This window comes from Mytilus galloprovincialis, chromosome 10, assembly GCF_965363235.1.
Source record: "Mytilus galloprovincialis chromosome 10, xbMytGall1.hap1.1, whole genome shotgun sequence".
NCBI lineage: Eukaryota > Metazoa > Mollusca > Bivalvia > Mytilida > Mytilidae > Mytilus > Mytilus galloprovincialis.
The window spans coordinates 65,163,031-65,177,524 of NC_134847.1; the positions used below are offsets into that span (position 1 = coordinate 65,163,031).

Here is a 14,494-nt window from a genome sequence, read left to right on the forward strand (position 1 = left end):
CAGTAACTTTAATCAGTAATACGATTAAATTTTATGATTTACTTCATTATTTCATTTTTGATCTAATATTGTTTAAACCGACATCTGAATCATGTGCAATATCCGTCGAGCAAGTCTTTGTCATATTTTAAACGAAAAGCGAACTCAAAAACTATATATAAAAAAAAACAAAAAAAAAACCCATACCAATCAACGTGAAAGTAATCAATATATACTTGATGGATGGATAAATCAATTAAAATTAAAATACTTCAATAAAATTCACATTAATCTCGGAAACAACAAGTGAAAATGAAAGAATTATCGGTTTCAGACATATTCAGATCTACGAGATCAAGAATTTTTTTTTTATTTTTCAATCTGAAGTTAGTACAAACGCCATAGTTGCTACCGTTTATTTGATTAAACATCAAACTTCGACAGGAATCTTCACAGACAAGTCTTATAATACCAAAGGACAAACTTCAATTTATGGTATTATAAAAACGTAAATGTATGACTTGAATGGAAGGTATTCACATTGACACTCATACCACATCTTCTTATATCTATGTGTAGGGTACTTTAGAAAAGACTTTCAAACATCAACTTAAACTACCGGTTAACCGGTTAATCGGTTAAACGAGTTACCGGTTAGGTAAAAGTGTACGATTTGACAACACTAATTATTATGAGTAATAGGATAACTAAATTTGGTATGTGCGTATCTTGCAAGGTCCTCATGCCCGTCAGACAATTTTATCTTGACCATAACCCCATGTCATGGATCAGTGAACAAGGTGCATAATATCTAATATAAACTGACTTTCAAATTTTATTCCTTGAGACAAGTTTATATCTAGGTACAACGACACACTAAAATAGAAGAAAGACGGGCAAATTTTAGCAATATGCAAATTGAATGTCGATAGAAACGTTGCCCAGACTTGGATGAAACTCTGGAAGGCTTTACTCAAATCAATGGTCAGGGCTATGCAAAAGTTCACAGTCTTTATTGGCTTACCGGCGACAAATGGCACAGACCACTCAAGTTAAACAGGGACACTGGAAGAAAGTGATATGCAATAGCTTAATATTTAAAAAAAAAAAAAAAGAGTAAGAAGCCGAGATAGACAATTCACATCTTCCATAGAGATGCTTGTTTCCCAAATTGACATCATTTTCATGGTTCAATAACTGTTCAGCAAAATTACTCGATTTTTATCCATCGATCTTTTCAGAAATTAAAAGTGGGATTCTTATGTATGCTAAATAAAAACAAATAAATAAAAAGATTGTTGAGCCCATTATCATCCCTTTTAGTCTGTCCTCTCTACACAATCAAGCATGTGTTTCTTTTTAATACTTATTTTTTCCTATCCTTGTCAGATATAATGTTTTAATTTTCTTCATGAAGACAAATTACAATCGACATACCTCGGCAGGATGGATGTTGCGACCAGGAATCATCCAATAAAAGATCTTCGCGAATCGTTCACTATCTTCAATGCTCAACTGCTCGATTGTAGAAAGGAACAACTTTTTAGGTCGATCATCTGAAGTAAATTGTTAAATGAAGAACGTGTTTTAACATATAATATCTCAACTTAGCTTGAACTACTTTCCTCAGTTGATATAGTTCATTAAATAGGTCCTCCGTATATTTATAAAACTACGTTTATCATATCGTATTCGGTATTGCACAATCAGACGTCAACCTCTTAGTCGACTGACCGAAATGGTGAGTATATGCGTATATTAATTTATTAAGTAAGGGTTTTGCTATGGAATATAATCAAAATTGTATAATAATCTATTGCTTGATTTAAAGGATTTAAGTGCAACCATCTACTCCATCGGTTCATTTTTTAAGTTGACAATATTTAAAACAACATTGCTGCTTTGGATTCAGTTTATAAATTTGGCTATACATTTTTTTTATGAAAAATAAACTCAAATAATTATCAAAAGAATTAATATTCTTAATTTTAGAGCTATGCAAATTTCTGACTCACTTTTACTAATAAAAAACTATCGTATTATAGCACATTTTCAGATACTTAATTCTGTCTGCAATTTTGTAACAGAACCATTCTTTCAGTGTATCGTAAAGCTGGATCAGCAGGGACGAAAGGAAATTTATAAATCCAGACGATTTAAAATTTTATTGAACTTTTCGCAAATGAAAAGTTTTCTCTAAAAAAAAAATCACATTAAATTCGGTATCGAAAATGCATTACTACAATTTGGTCGAAACAACGTTTGCGCCAAGAGTGAAACACAGCATTGCATTTGTTGAAAAAATTGGGTTGCATACACGAACACGTCATCCTTGGCCTTTCTTAAGATGTAATTAGATATAGGAAGATGTGGTGTGAGTGCCAATGAGACAACCCTCCATCCAAATAACAATTTAAAAAAAAGGTAAACCATTATAGGTCAATGTTCGGCCTTCAACACGGAGCCTTGGCTCACACCGAACAACAAGCTATAAAGGGCCCCAAAATTACTAGTGTAAAACCATTCAAACGGGAAAACCAACGGTCTAATCTATATAAAATTAAAAAAACGAGAAACACGTATAAATTACATAAACAAACGACAACTACTGTACATCAGATTCCTGTCTTAAGATAGGTGCAAACATTTGCAGCGGAATTCAACGTTTTAATGGATCCAAACCTTCTCCCTTTTTCTGAAACAATAGCATAACTTCACAACATAGAAAAACACACATTAAAATATCAATTGGCAGGCTTAACTCAATCAAAAAACGTACATTAAGACACTATAAACGAATAAATTCGATCTGCGATATCTAATTCAAATGCACAGTTAATAAAACATTAGGGACAAACATTCAAGGCCAAAAAGCAAACAAACAAGCCCAAACAAAGCCATGGCAAGTCACCACTGCAAAATATTTAACCCTTCGAAAATATTTACTTTAGAAAAAAAAAACGGTTTTAAAAAAATACAGGTAAAACTTGAAGTTTATACAAATGTAGTAAGAAGAAGTGAAACTTAGAATATATTCCAAATAATCAAAGCTGGTATATAGACAAGATCCATATAAATATAAAATAACAAAAAAGCATTATAAACAGTATCAACAGGTCGAATTAACAAGAAAATACGATTTGAGAGTACTCGTAGTTACTGACAGCTAGTTAAAAGCCAAAAACAATTAATAATAAAAAAAAATCATGCATCAGAGACTAAAATCAACTAAAACACATCCCAGGGATTTAGTATTTTAACGTCATGAACAGTCAGAGAAGACATGACTTGTGCAATGCCAAAAATAAATGTATCGACAGGTAGTAGGATAGTGAGGAGCGACTTCTATAATACCCATTATTACATCCATGGTGACACTTAAATATCAAAAGTAAAAACTCACAATAAAAAAAAAAAAAAACTCATAAAATTTAACAGACTTGTTATTTTGTACTTCAGTTGTTTTTTTTTGTGCTTCAGACCCGCGTTTCGTCTGCAAAAACAGATCAAATGATAAAAGTGAAAACTCACAATACAAAAAGTCAACAAATCTAACAGGCTTTTAACTTTGTACATCAGACGCGCGTTTCGTTTACAAACGACTCATCAGTGACACTAAGAAAATGGTGAAAAGCCACAATTAAAACTCATTAAATTTACCAGGCTTATTATAAATTTGTACTGCAGACGCGCGTTTTTGACTTCAAAAAACCTTATCAGTGACCCTCAAGTAATAAAAGGTGAAACCACCTAAATATAAAAATTCACAATTACAAGGCTTATAATTCTGTACTTCAGACGCGCATTTCGTCTGCAAAAAACTAATCAGTGACATTCTTTAAAGAAAAGAAAGTAAAAGTTAAGTCACTATAAAAAATACTCTCCACGCACATGCTACCTGCTATATATTTGTATACAATAAGATTTAGGTCTGTTTCTCGATTGAATTGGGTAAATTAGGAAATTTTGTTTTTCTATATTTAAAGGTTAATGTTCCGAAAGCAAGGCGTACCTTCTGTAAAAGTAAGGGATGTCGAAAGCATACTTTACACAAGGTAACCCAATACAAGAAAGGCAAAGCGTCTTTATATGCGGCAGGTAAGATTTCATAAGAAGTTCAACACTTTCAAATTGTTTCTGCATTGTTGAATGTGGTTACAATGCTTTTTACACAAAAAGGTATACCGTTTGCTAAAATATCGTTTTCCAAGATAAACTTGATACAAAAATAAATTGGATTGTCTTCAAAAAAGTATAAAATTTATATTACATAGCTAAATAAATCCAATGTTCTATGTTTATTACAGTCTTATATTTTAGCTTAGTGTATTGCAACCAAAAAGTTCATGCATGTATAGGGTCTGTATGATGTTTACAAAGAGAAGAATAATGACCCAAAAATGAGCCAATAAATTAAAGAATACAGAATAATGGTTTACTAGATTATTACAAAAAGTGAATAAATGGCAAAAAATATACCAAAATGATATAAAAAGTTAAAGAATATAGCAATGAAGGATCCCATCTAGACACTCTTGTGTTAGCCCGTTAAATGACGCCACGGGTATGAATTAAGTACACACGTACACCGTGCCTTAAAACGATGTTTATTTTAATTTTACATAATTTTAAGTGCAGTTTTCGAAATTATTAGACATAAAGGTTATTTGGCAGAGTTAATGTTGTTATATGTGTAAACTGCCCCATAATTAGTTTTATAACAATAGTATTCATTTTCTATGTCTTCCCAGGTAGCACAAAAACATTTTATTGATATTTTTTAAATATATTGCAAAATGTCACCAAAATATCATTCAAAAACATGTTTTTGATGTGATATGTCTGGCTTTACTCATGTGAATAGCATATTTTCTGGAAATATTTGTTATAAATGTTTAAAGAGCATTATTTTTAAATATCTTGATTTGATATTGAAATCGACACGGGACGTTTGCGCTTTTTCATAGGACATTTGCGCTTTTTTTTTTGTGGACACTTGCGCTTCAAAACATAGGACATTTGCGCTTTTTTTTTTTGTGGACACTTGCGCTTCAAAACATAGGACATTTGCGCTTTTTAAAAATGGACATTTGTGCTTTTTACATAGGACATTTGCGCCTTTTTAAGTCTCCCAAACAAAGTTTGGAGACTTATTGTTTTTGCTCAGTTCTTATTATTTTTATTATTCTTCTTCTTTTTCTTTTTCTTTTTCTTCTTTTTATACGACCGCAAAATTTGAAAAATTTTTCGTCGTATATTGCTATCACGTTGGCGTCGTCGTCGTCGTCGTCGTCGTCCGAATACTTTTAGTTTTCGCACTCTAACTTTAGTAAAAGTGAATGGAAATCTATGAAATTTTAACACAAGGTTTATGACCACAAAAGGAAGGTTGGTATTGATTTTGGGAGTTTTGGTCCCAACATTTTAGGAATTAGGGGCCACAAAGGGCCCAAAGAAGCATTTTCTTGGTTTTCGCACTATAACTTTAGTTTAAGTTAATAGAAATCTATGAAATTTTGACACAAGGTTTATGACCACAAAAGATCGGTTGGGATTGATTTTGGGAGTTTTGGTTTCAACAGTTTAGGAATTAGGGGCCAAAAAAGGGCCCAAATAAGCATTATTCTTGGTTTTCGCACAATAACTTTAGTTTAAGTAAATAGAAATCAATGAAATTTAAACACAATGTTAATGACTAAAAAAGGAAGGTTGGTATTGATTTTGGGAGTTTAGGTCCCAACAGTTTAGGAATTAGGGTCCAAAAAGGGACCCAAATAAGCATTTTTCTTGGTTTTCGCACCATAACGTTAGTATAAGTAAATAGAAATCTATGATATTTAAACACAAGGTTTATGACCATAAAAGGAAGGTTGGTATTGATTTTGGGAGTTTTGGTCCCAACAGAATAAGGGGCCCAAAGGGTCCAAAATTAAACTTTGTTTGATTTCAACAAAATTGAATAATTGGGGTTCTTTGATATGCCGAATCTAACTGTGTATGTAGATTCTTAACTTTTGGTCCCGTTTTCAAAATGGTCTACATTAAGGTCCAAAGGGTCCAAAATTAAACTTAGTTTGATTTTGACAAAAAATGAATCAGTTAGGTTCTTCGATATGCTGAATCTAAAAATGTACTTAGATTCTTGATTATTGGCCCAGTTTTCAAGTTGGTCCAAATCGGGGTCCAAAATTAAACTTTGTTTGATTTCATCAAAAATTGAATAAATGGGGTTCTTTGATATACCAAATCTAACTGTGTATGTAGATTCTTCATTTTTGGTCCTGTTTTCAAATTGGTCTACACTAAAGTCCAAAGGGTCCAAAATTAAACTTAGTCTGATTTTAACAAAAATTGAAATCTTGGGGTTCTTTGATATGCTGAATCCAAAAATGTACTTAGATTTTTTATTATGGGCCCAGTTTTCAAGTTGGTCCAAATCAGGATCTAAAATTATTATATTAAGTATTGTGCAATAGCAAGTCTTTTCAATTGCACAGTATTGCGCAATGGCAAGAAATATCTAATTGCACAATATTGTGAAATAGCAAATTTTTTTTTAATTAGAGTTATCTTTCTTTGTCCAGAATAGTAAGCAAGAAATATCTAATTGCAAAATATTGTGCAATAGCAAGATTTTTTTTTAATTGGAGTTATCTTTCTTTGTCCAGAATCAACTTAAATCTTTGTTATATACAATATACAATGTATATTCACTTTTTACTACCAACTGATAAATTAAAATAATCTTTACCATTCAGTGATAACAAGCAGTTTTTTTACATCTTAATATTTTATGATGTATTTAAATGAGTAGTTATTGTTGCAAATTCCATTAGAAATTTTAATTGAGATTAGTTTTGAAATAAGGGAAAGGGGGATGTGATTAAAAAAATTGGGTTCAATTTTTCTCATTTGAAATTTCATAAATAAAAAAGAAAATTTCTTCAAACATTTTTTTGAGAGGATTAATATTCAACAGCATAGTGAATTGCTCTAAGAGAAAACAAAAATTTTAAGTTCATTAGAACACATTCATTCTGTGTCAGAAACCTATGCTGTGTCAACTATTTAATCACAATCCAAATTTAGAGCTGAATCCAGCTTGAATGTTGTGTCCATACTTGCCCCAACCGTTCAGGGTTCAACCTCTGCGGTCGTATAAAGCTACGCCCTGCGGAGCATCTGGTTCTTTTTCTTTTTCCGCCACTTTAAAAATGAACTTGTCCGCAGCGTTTCTCCAAAACCGCTGGTCAGATTAACTAAGGGTTTCATAGAATTTTGTACTAATATGTCTAGGTGAGCCATCAATCTTTCGTTTGTGCATTGGGGTCTATTAAGCGGTATTTTTTTTTGGGGGGGGGGGGGGGCAGAAAGAAGGTAGGGGTTTACTATAGAACCCTATGGGATTTTATTTTCTAAAATTTTCAAATGAACATAACTTGAAAACTGTAAGAGATAGACACATGCAGTCTTCAGAAATGATCAAAGGACAATAAAACAAATGACATGAAATATAGGATAAGTCCCGGGGGGGGGGGGGTTCATCTCCACCCCTTTAATTTGAGAAAATGCTATTATCTTGTAAACGGTCCAGATCCCCACCCCTAAACCATATATATTCTTGAATGGGACGATAAAACAAATCAAATGAAATTAAAGGGAAGTCCCTGGGGGTCACCCCCACCCGTTCAAATTCAGAATGTGCTATTATCTTGTTAACAGTCCAGATCCCCACCCCTAAACCATATATATTCTTGAATGGGACAATAAAACAAATCTATTGAAATTAAAGGGAAGTCCCTGGGGGTCTACCCCACCCCTTCTGTTTGCAAACTTGTAAACGGTCGAGATCCCCACCCCTAAACCATATATATTCTCGCATGGGACAATAAAACAAATCTAATGAACTATTTGGGGGAGTCACTGGGGGTCCCCCACACCCCCTTCTGTTTGCAAACTTGTAAACGGTCGAGATCCCCACCCCTAAACCATATATATCAATATATGCTTGTATGGGACAATAAAACAAATCTAATGAACTATTTGGGGAGTCCCTGGGGGTCACCCCACCCCTTCTGTTTGCAAACTTGTAAACGGTCGAGATCCCCACCCCTAAACCATATATATTCTTGTATGGGACAATAAAACAAATCTAATGAACTATTTGGGGAGTTCCTGGGGGTCATCCCCACCCCCTTCTGTTTGCAAACTCGTAAACGGTCGAGATCCCCACCCCTAAACCATATATATTCTTGTATGGGACAATAAAACAAATCTAATGAAATAAAAAGTGAAAATGTTCTTTTAAAATATTATTGGGAATTTTATTTTATTCGTTGGCAAACATGCTTTGTACAAACATGTTTAGTTTGGTTGACAAACGTGCTTAGTTTGTTTTGAGTCTAACCATGAAGAATCCTAGGCCTCACTTGTGCATATATATATATATATATATATATATATATATATATATCACTTTACTACACTAAACCAATTTGTACTGGACCTTGATCAATGTCAGGCAACCATGGGAAATACGAATTCTGGGAGCTTTGTTTGGGAGACTTCGTAACAGCATCCTGTTACAATTATTTCTTGTTTTATATATATATCTATAACTTCCCTCCTCTTTTATCCGGGCTTGGGACCGGCAGGTTTGACCTGGCAGAGTTAAAGTCATTCTTTATGATTAAAAGTTTAAAAATCATAGCACCTTCATGTCATAGCACATTGTTGATATATGTTTAAAAGTTTATGTACAGCTAAAAGTAAACATTCTTAAGAAATAAAATCAAGTACTGTTATCACAATTACAGGTCACATTTAGCTTGATATTTGAAGCCCAATGAGTGAACAAATTTTGCTCTTGTTATCTGTCCAGATTGGTACTTAGCCCACATCTCAAATAAATGATCGAGTTTCTCCTTTTCAACGGTATATCTCCATGAAAGGTCTCCAATTTTTAGGGTTTGGTCGAAACGATATAAAAATCCATCAAGACATATTCATTTTTTTTCTTTACTAGTCATTATAACTTTAAAATCCATGTTCACTGTGTAAATGTGAACTAGCTAATGACAAATATAAGTTAAATTTATTTACGTAATGATTTACTTCTCATTAAGATTACAGGTAGTCGACTATAGGTAAAAAGCGCAAATGTCTGGTCAATTTAATACAGGTGAGTCAAAATTAAAAGCACAAATGTCCATAGTATTTGAAGCGCAAATGTCCTATCGTTTTACAGGTAAAAAAGCGCAAACGTCCTGTGCCCATTGAAATAACATAATCTTGATATTATTCAATGTCAATTGAAAATATCCAGACAACATATTTCAAACATCTGGACAAAATATTCTTCTCTTGTCCAGGATATGCTTTATGGTTGTCTACCTAATGTTTTTTTTTAAATATAGTTTGTTAACCATGTACCCATTCTAATGAGAAGTAAAGTAAAGTAAAGTAAAGTAAAGCTGGTGCAATGAATGTAATCATTTTCAGACAACTGATACTGGTAGATATTATATCTATTCAGTAGTTTATAGGCAGTGGCTATTCGTCCGGCTAGCCGGACAAATAGTCAAAAATGTCTATTCATCCGGCAAGCCGGACGAATAGCATTTTTACGGTTTTTCGCTATTTGTCCGGCCAAATATATAATGATGAAGATATAACATCGTGTTTTGAAGATTTTTTGAATGAAGCACGGGTTCTTTTAAAATATATTGTCTAACCTCTTTTTATGAAAAAAAACTCATTTAAAAAAAAAAAAAAAAACACCAAAAAACTATATATTTAATTCAGAATTTTTTTTATTCTTATATTCTAAAGGAACTTGGGTATTGGGGGGAGGGAGGACAAATATGATTCTCTCTTTTTTTTTGTTCTGCCTTTGAATTTCCTGTAAGGTAAATAGTCGGGCCTATGATTTCAAAAGATCCTGAATTTATAGTTTCTGTGAAGTTTGGTTCAAGTAAGGTCCTCATATGATTATGCACGATTCTTCATTTAAATTGTTCGGCGATTTTTATTTCATATGAAATTTGAGAAGGGCAGGCACGTGTAACCTGTACCCAAAAGTAGGATAGTGTTTTCCAGAAGATTTTTTTAGAAAAAAAAATGTATATTAGATCAAGGAATTGTATATTTGAATTTAAATATACAATTCCTTGATTAGATACAACAGGAAAAGGGGGGATACCCAAACCCTGGTGTCTTATTCCCAGTCCAAGCATATCAGTGTCATCAGTATGTTCATAGATCTGCGTTGTAGTATAACTAAAAAATAATGCATCCAAGCAAGTTTGATATAGTAATTTTTCCGAATGCGTTAATTGCCTTCATAAGGTAAATGGGGGTAAATCATCAATTTCACTTTAATTTCAGGCTTATTCCTCACAGTTAACATGTATACGCTATTGTTCTGGAATCACTCCTATAGACATTTGTTTAAAGCAATCACATTCTATCTGGTTTTCTCTATGACATCTTTAAATATGTATCCTCAACACGTCCATTGCATTTACGCGTGTGTGTTATCCGACACCGCGTGTGTTATCCGACACCACATCCGGGACACTTTCCACGTCACATGACACTTTTATTGATATTGTATATTTGCGCATCCGCAGACGGATGGCCGGACGAATAGAGATTTTTAACTATTCGTCCGGCTAGCCGGACGAATAGACACTCCGTAGTTTATAACTGCCAATTGAAGAGTAAGTAATTTCCTTCGTATCAGTGATATATTGCTTTGAAATCAGATGAAAAAAAAAAATGAAAGTATATTCAAATTGTATTTGTTGTTTTGTTCTGGTTTTAAATATATTTTGTTTGTGCATAAAATTATTCAATCATTTAGGTAAATACATCTAAATGACTACACAGATTTGAAAATGTTAGGTAAAGAGAATGAAAAGCACATTTTTTTTAGAACGTTGGAATAATATAAAATATAAATTTTCAATTATGTGGTATAAAGGGGAGAGATAAGTACCTAATACGTTGGTATATTGTTGGCACAATGTTGGCTTATATTTCTTTATTGGCATGAAATATCATTGATATTTTTTTATAAACACTGTTTTAAAAACTTTGAATTAGGCAAAATACAAAGAATTTTCTAGTTCTAGGCACATATTATCGTAGTCCTATTTGGTATTTGATTTTTTACTGAGTCCTCAATGCTCTTCAAACACAATCGTTATTCGCTAGATAATTTTTCTTTTGACTTGATTGGAATTTTCATCTAAGTTAGATTAGAATTGTTAAAACTTTTTTTATCAAAAATGAGGAGACATTCATGTTAATCTGATGATATCAAAATATATCCTTTTTCATATCAAACATGGGCTTCACACAAATATCACTTACAAACATTAGAAAAACATTTGTCGTACATCTTACAAATATCAATTAGAAATATTAAGTAAAAATGTTTATAAAATATTTCTTTTTTCATATCAAACATGTGCTTCACTCAAATATCACTAATAAACATTTGGAAAACATTTATATCATACATCTTACAAATATCTATTAAACATTTTATCTTAAAATGTTTATGAAACAGTCTTTAACTAATATTTTCTAAATAAAATCGAAAAAATATATTGTTATGATGTTATTGAAATCTTCTTTAGATATTACCATTTTTATATTTTTAATTAGGATAAGAAAATTATATTGATGTTACATCAAAAAGATAGTTTATTATACATCAAACCTATGCTTTACATATATTAATCAAAAATGTTTTATAAATATTTCTTTTACACATCTAAAAAATATATATATTAAATGTAATATAAAAATGTCCATCAGATATTGATTGAATATTGCAAAGAAATATCTCTCCGACATACAATTGTTCTCATTTATATAACTGTCTATTTAACGTTTTAAAAACATCAGCAAAGAATATTTATTTATTTATTATAAAAAAATATTTACAAAAAATGTTTTTATATTAGCAATTAAACTTTGGGATGAAACATTATTGTTAAAACATCATTCATGCATAATTTTTTATGTAAAAAAAATGTCTATAGAATATTTTTTGGTAAATATTTTTGACAAATATATATATATATACAACCAGTCAATAATATCACGAAAATATTGTGTTAGCTGGGTTATTGAATCCCTCGAAACAATTCGTAAATGGTTATAACGAAATCCTATTTTAAAGATATAGTTGAAACTTTACATTAATGTTGTAACAAATTGTTGTATTGACACGTTTAGGAAAAAGAAGATATGATAGAAAACAGAGTGGTTATGGCGGTCAAACAAAACCTGTATTTCGCAAAAAGGTATGGAAACTTTAATACGCCAAATTTCGTACAATGACCGGTATTTGTAATTACCTGTTTCCTTTGGTTCTTATACATAGTTTTAATTTTCTTAATGTAATAAATACCACATTTCCTGTAGGAAGGTTTGATGTAATTGATTAGAATAAACGAAAATAGAAAGTTAGATAATTTTCTTATAATTTAGACATGGGTTCAATTTCAAGATGTAGGAAAAACTCCCCACAATTTGAAATACCCAAATTCAACGGTATTAATCAACTTTAAAATGGATAAATATATATTTCAATTTCCTAAAAATTGGTAACAAAATTGAAATTTTTATAGACCAGTTTTACTGACCATCTGTAAAATATCTATTTACCTGACGGTGATGCTAATATTGATAGGTTAATGGAGACTTCAAGAGCGAACACGTTTAAATATCTCATCTTTTGATAGCGATTAGTCCTCTCATGGACTTTTCGTTCTACCTAATGGTTTTGTTTTTAATTTCACAACCTAGTTGGATATAGCCAAGTCTGCGGATTAAGTAAAAGATACATTTATATGACTTGAAACAATAACATTTACATGTACTTTTCTCCGTAGAAAAAGTGATTAATTTAAAACATTTGTCTTTGCAATTGACGAACTACGGCATATTTCAGGCAAAAACTACAAAGAAAGTTGTGCTGAGAATGGAATGTTCTGAATGTAAATCAAAGAAACAGATTTCACTCAAAAGATGCAAACATTTTGAATTAGGCGGTGATAAGAAGCGGAAGGTTGGTACAATAAGTCTTTAAGATATGTGTGGAATAGCTCTATATAGGCGATAGATATTAAAGGAAAATTCACTCATAAGTCGAAAATAAACTGACAACGCCATGGATAAAAAGAAAATGACAAACAGGCAAACAATTGTACACAAAACACAACATAGACAACTACAGACTGATGAATACTAACCCAACAATAAACTTGTGGTGATCTCGGGTGCCCTGGCAGTATCAGCATCCTGCTCCACATGTGGCACCCGTCATAACGATTGTTTATAAGCATACTGCAATGATTGAATATGACTAAAACACATTTCAAAGAGATAAAATCTTTGAAAAAATATGTGTGCTTAATATAAAGTTAATATTATCATTTTGTTCCACCATAAAAAAAATTAACACAGATTCAATATTCAAGACACAGGTCAATGGTTTTTAAAAATGATACGTCATTCATTGTACATACTTATTTTATATTCAGAGGGTTTGTAACTTACTTCCGAAAACCAGTGCTTAATGTAAAAAAAAAATTGGGTTATACCCTTTGATAATATTAATAAAACGAAAAAGTGCATAGTGAGGCCTGCATAGTAGGCACTCCAATCAAGCACTCCAATCAATACAGTTGTTAGGTATCTGATTAAATTTATATGAAAGATTGTTTTCTACAGTATCACTGAATCTTTGTCTATTTACATATTGGCGTGAAAGTTTTCTTTTTCTTTTACAGGGACAGATGATAATGTTTTAAATGACAGAGGAAAATAGTTATGAATAAATAAACTTTGATAAAATAAAGAAATTGATCTTACATATTATACTTGTTTCTGTAAAAGATATTTTTTGTTTATTTTATTTAAGGTAAAAGTAAATATACTTTATAGGTGTGGTCATTGTCAGAATTCTGATTTTTATTTCTGGAAGTATTATAAGGTATTGAGGGTACATGGTTTGTCCACTTATTAGCTTTGCATTTTATCAGGATTATGTTATCCTAAAAAGTCCTAAAAACAAAATTCACAAATAAAGGGGTTTTGTAGAACAACTATTTTTCAAGGAGTTGCCATTGGAAATATGAATTATATCCGTCCGTTAGTGTTATAAACCATCTTATCGTTAACATTGCCATACAAGTAGGAGGTTTGGCTATCCATGAAACCCGGTTTGACCCATGCACCATTTGTTCTTAAAATGTCCTGTACCAAGTCAAGTATATGTCAGTTGTTATCAAATAGTCAGTTTCTATGCATTTTGGCGTGTGTTTATGTTGCACAATTCAGTGTTTCTGATGTTCCGTAGTTTCCTCTTAAAGAGGGTCCCCTCTTATAGGTGACGTGTTCCCCGCGGTTTTAGTTTTTTTTTAACCCAGATTAAGGACTTTCTGTTGTTTTTGTTGACCATCAGTTCATTGGTGACGACTTTTGTTTTGATTCAGCA

General features: G+C 31.7%; 1 protein-coding gene across 1 annotated transcript; it reads left to right on the plus strand.

The window, feature by feature from the left end:
* Nucleotides 1-1,581: 1,581 nt before the first annotated feature.
* On the plus strand, nt 1,582-13,868 carry LOC143048133 (uncharacterized). The gene is made up of 5 exons (XM_076221625.1): nt 1,582-1,720; nt 3,966-4,077; nt 12,229-12,296; nt 12,947-13,063; nt 13,788-13,868. The coding sequence occupies exons 1-5, from the start codon at nt 1,718-1,720 to the stop codon at nt 13,806-13,808; spliced, it is 321 nt and encodes a 106-aa protein (XP_076077740.1). The 5' UTR covers nt 1,582-1,717; the 3' UTR covers nt 13,809-13,868.
* The last annotated feature ends 626 nt before the right edge of the window (nt 13,869-14,494 follow it).

What these genes read in the sequence shown, in the direction of transcription:
- LOC143048133 (XM_076221625.1), top strand. An exon ending in AGCGTCTTTATATGCGGCAG is followed by an intron (nt 4,078 to 12,228) that starts GTAAGATTTCAT and finishes TGACACGTTTAG; the next exon opens with GAAAAAGAAGATATGATAGA. An exon ending in AACCTGTATTTCGCAAAAAG is followed by an intron (nt 12,297 to 12,946) that starts GTATGGAAACTT and finishes GGCATATTTCAG; the next exon opens with GCAAAAACTACAAAGAAAGT.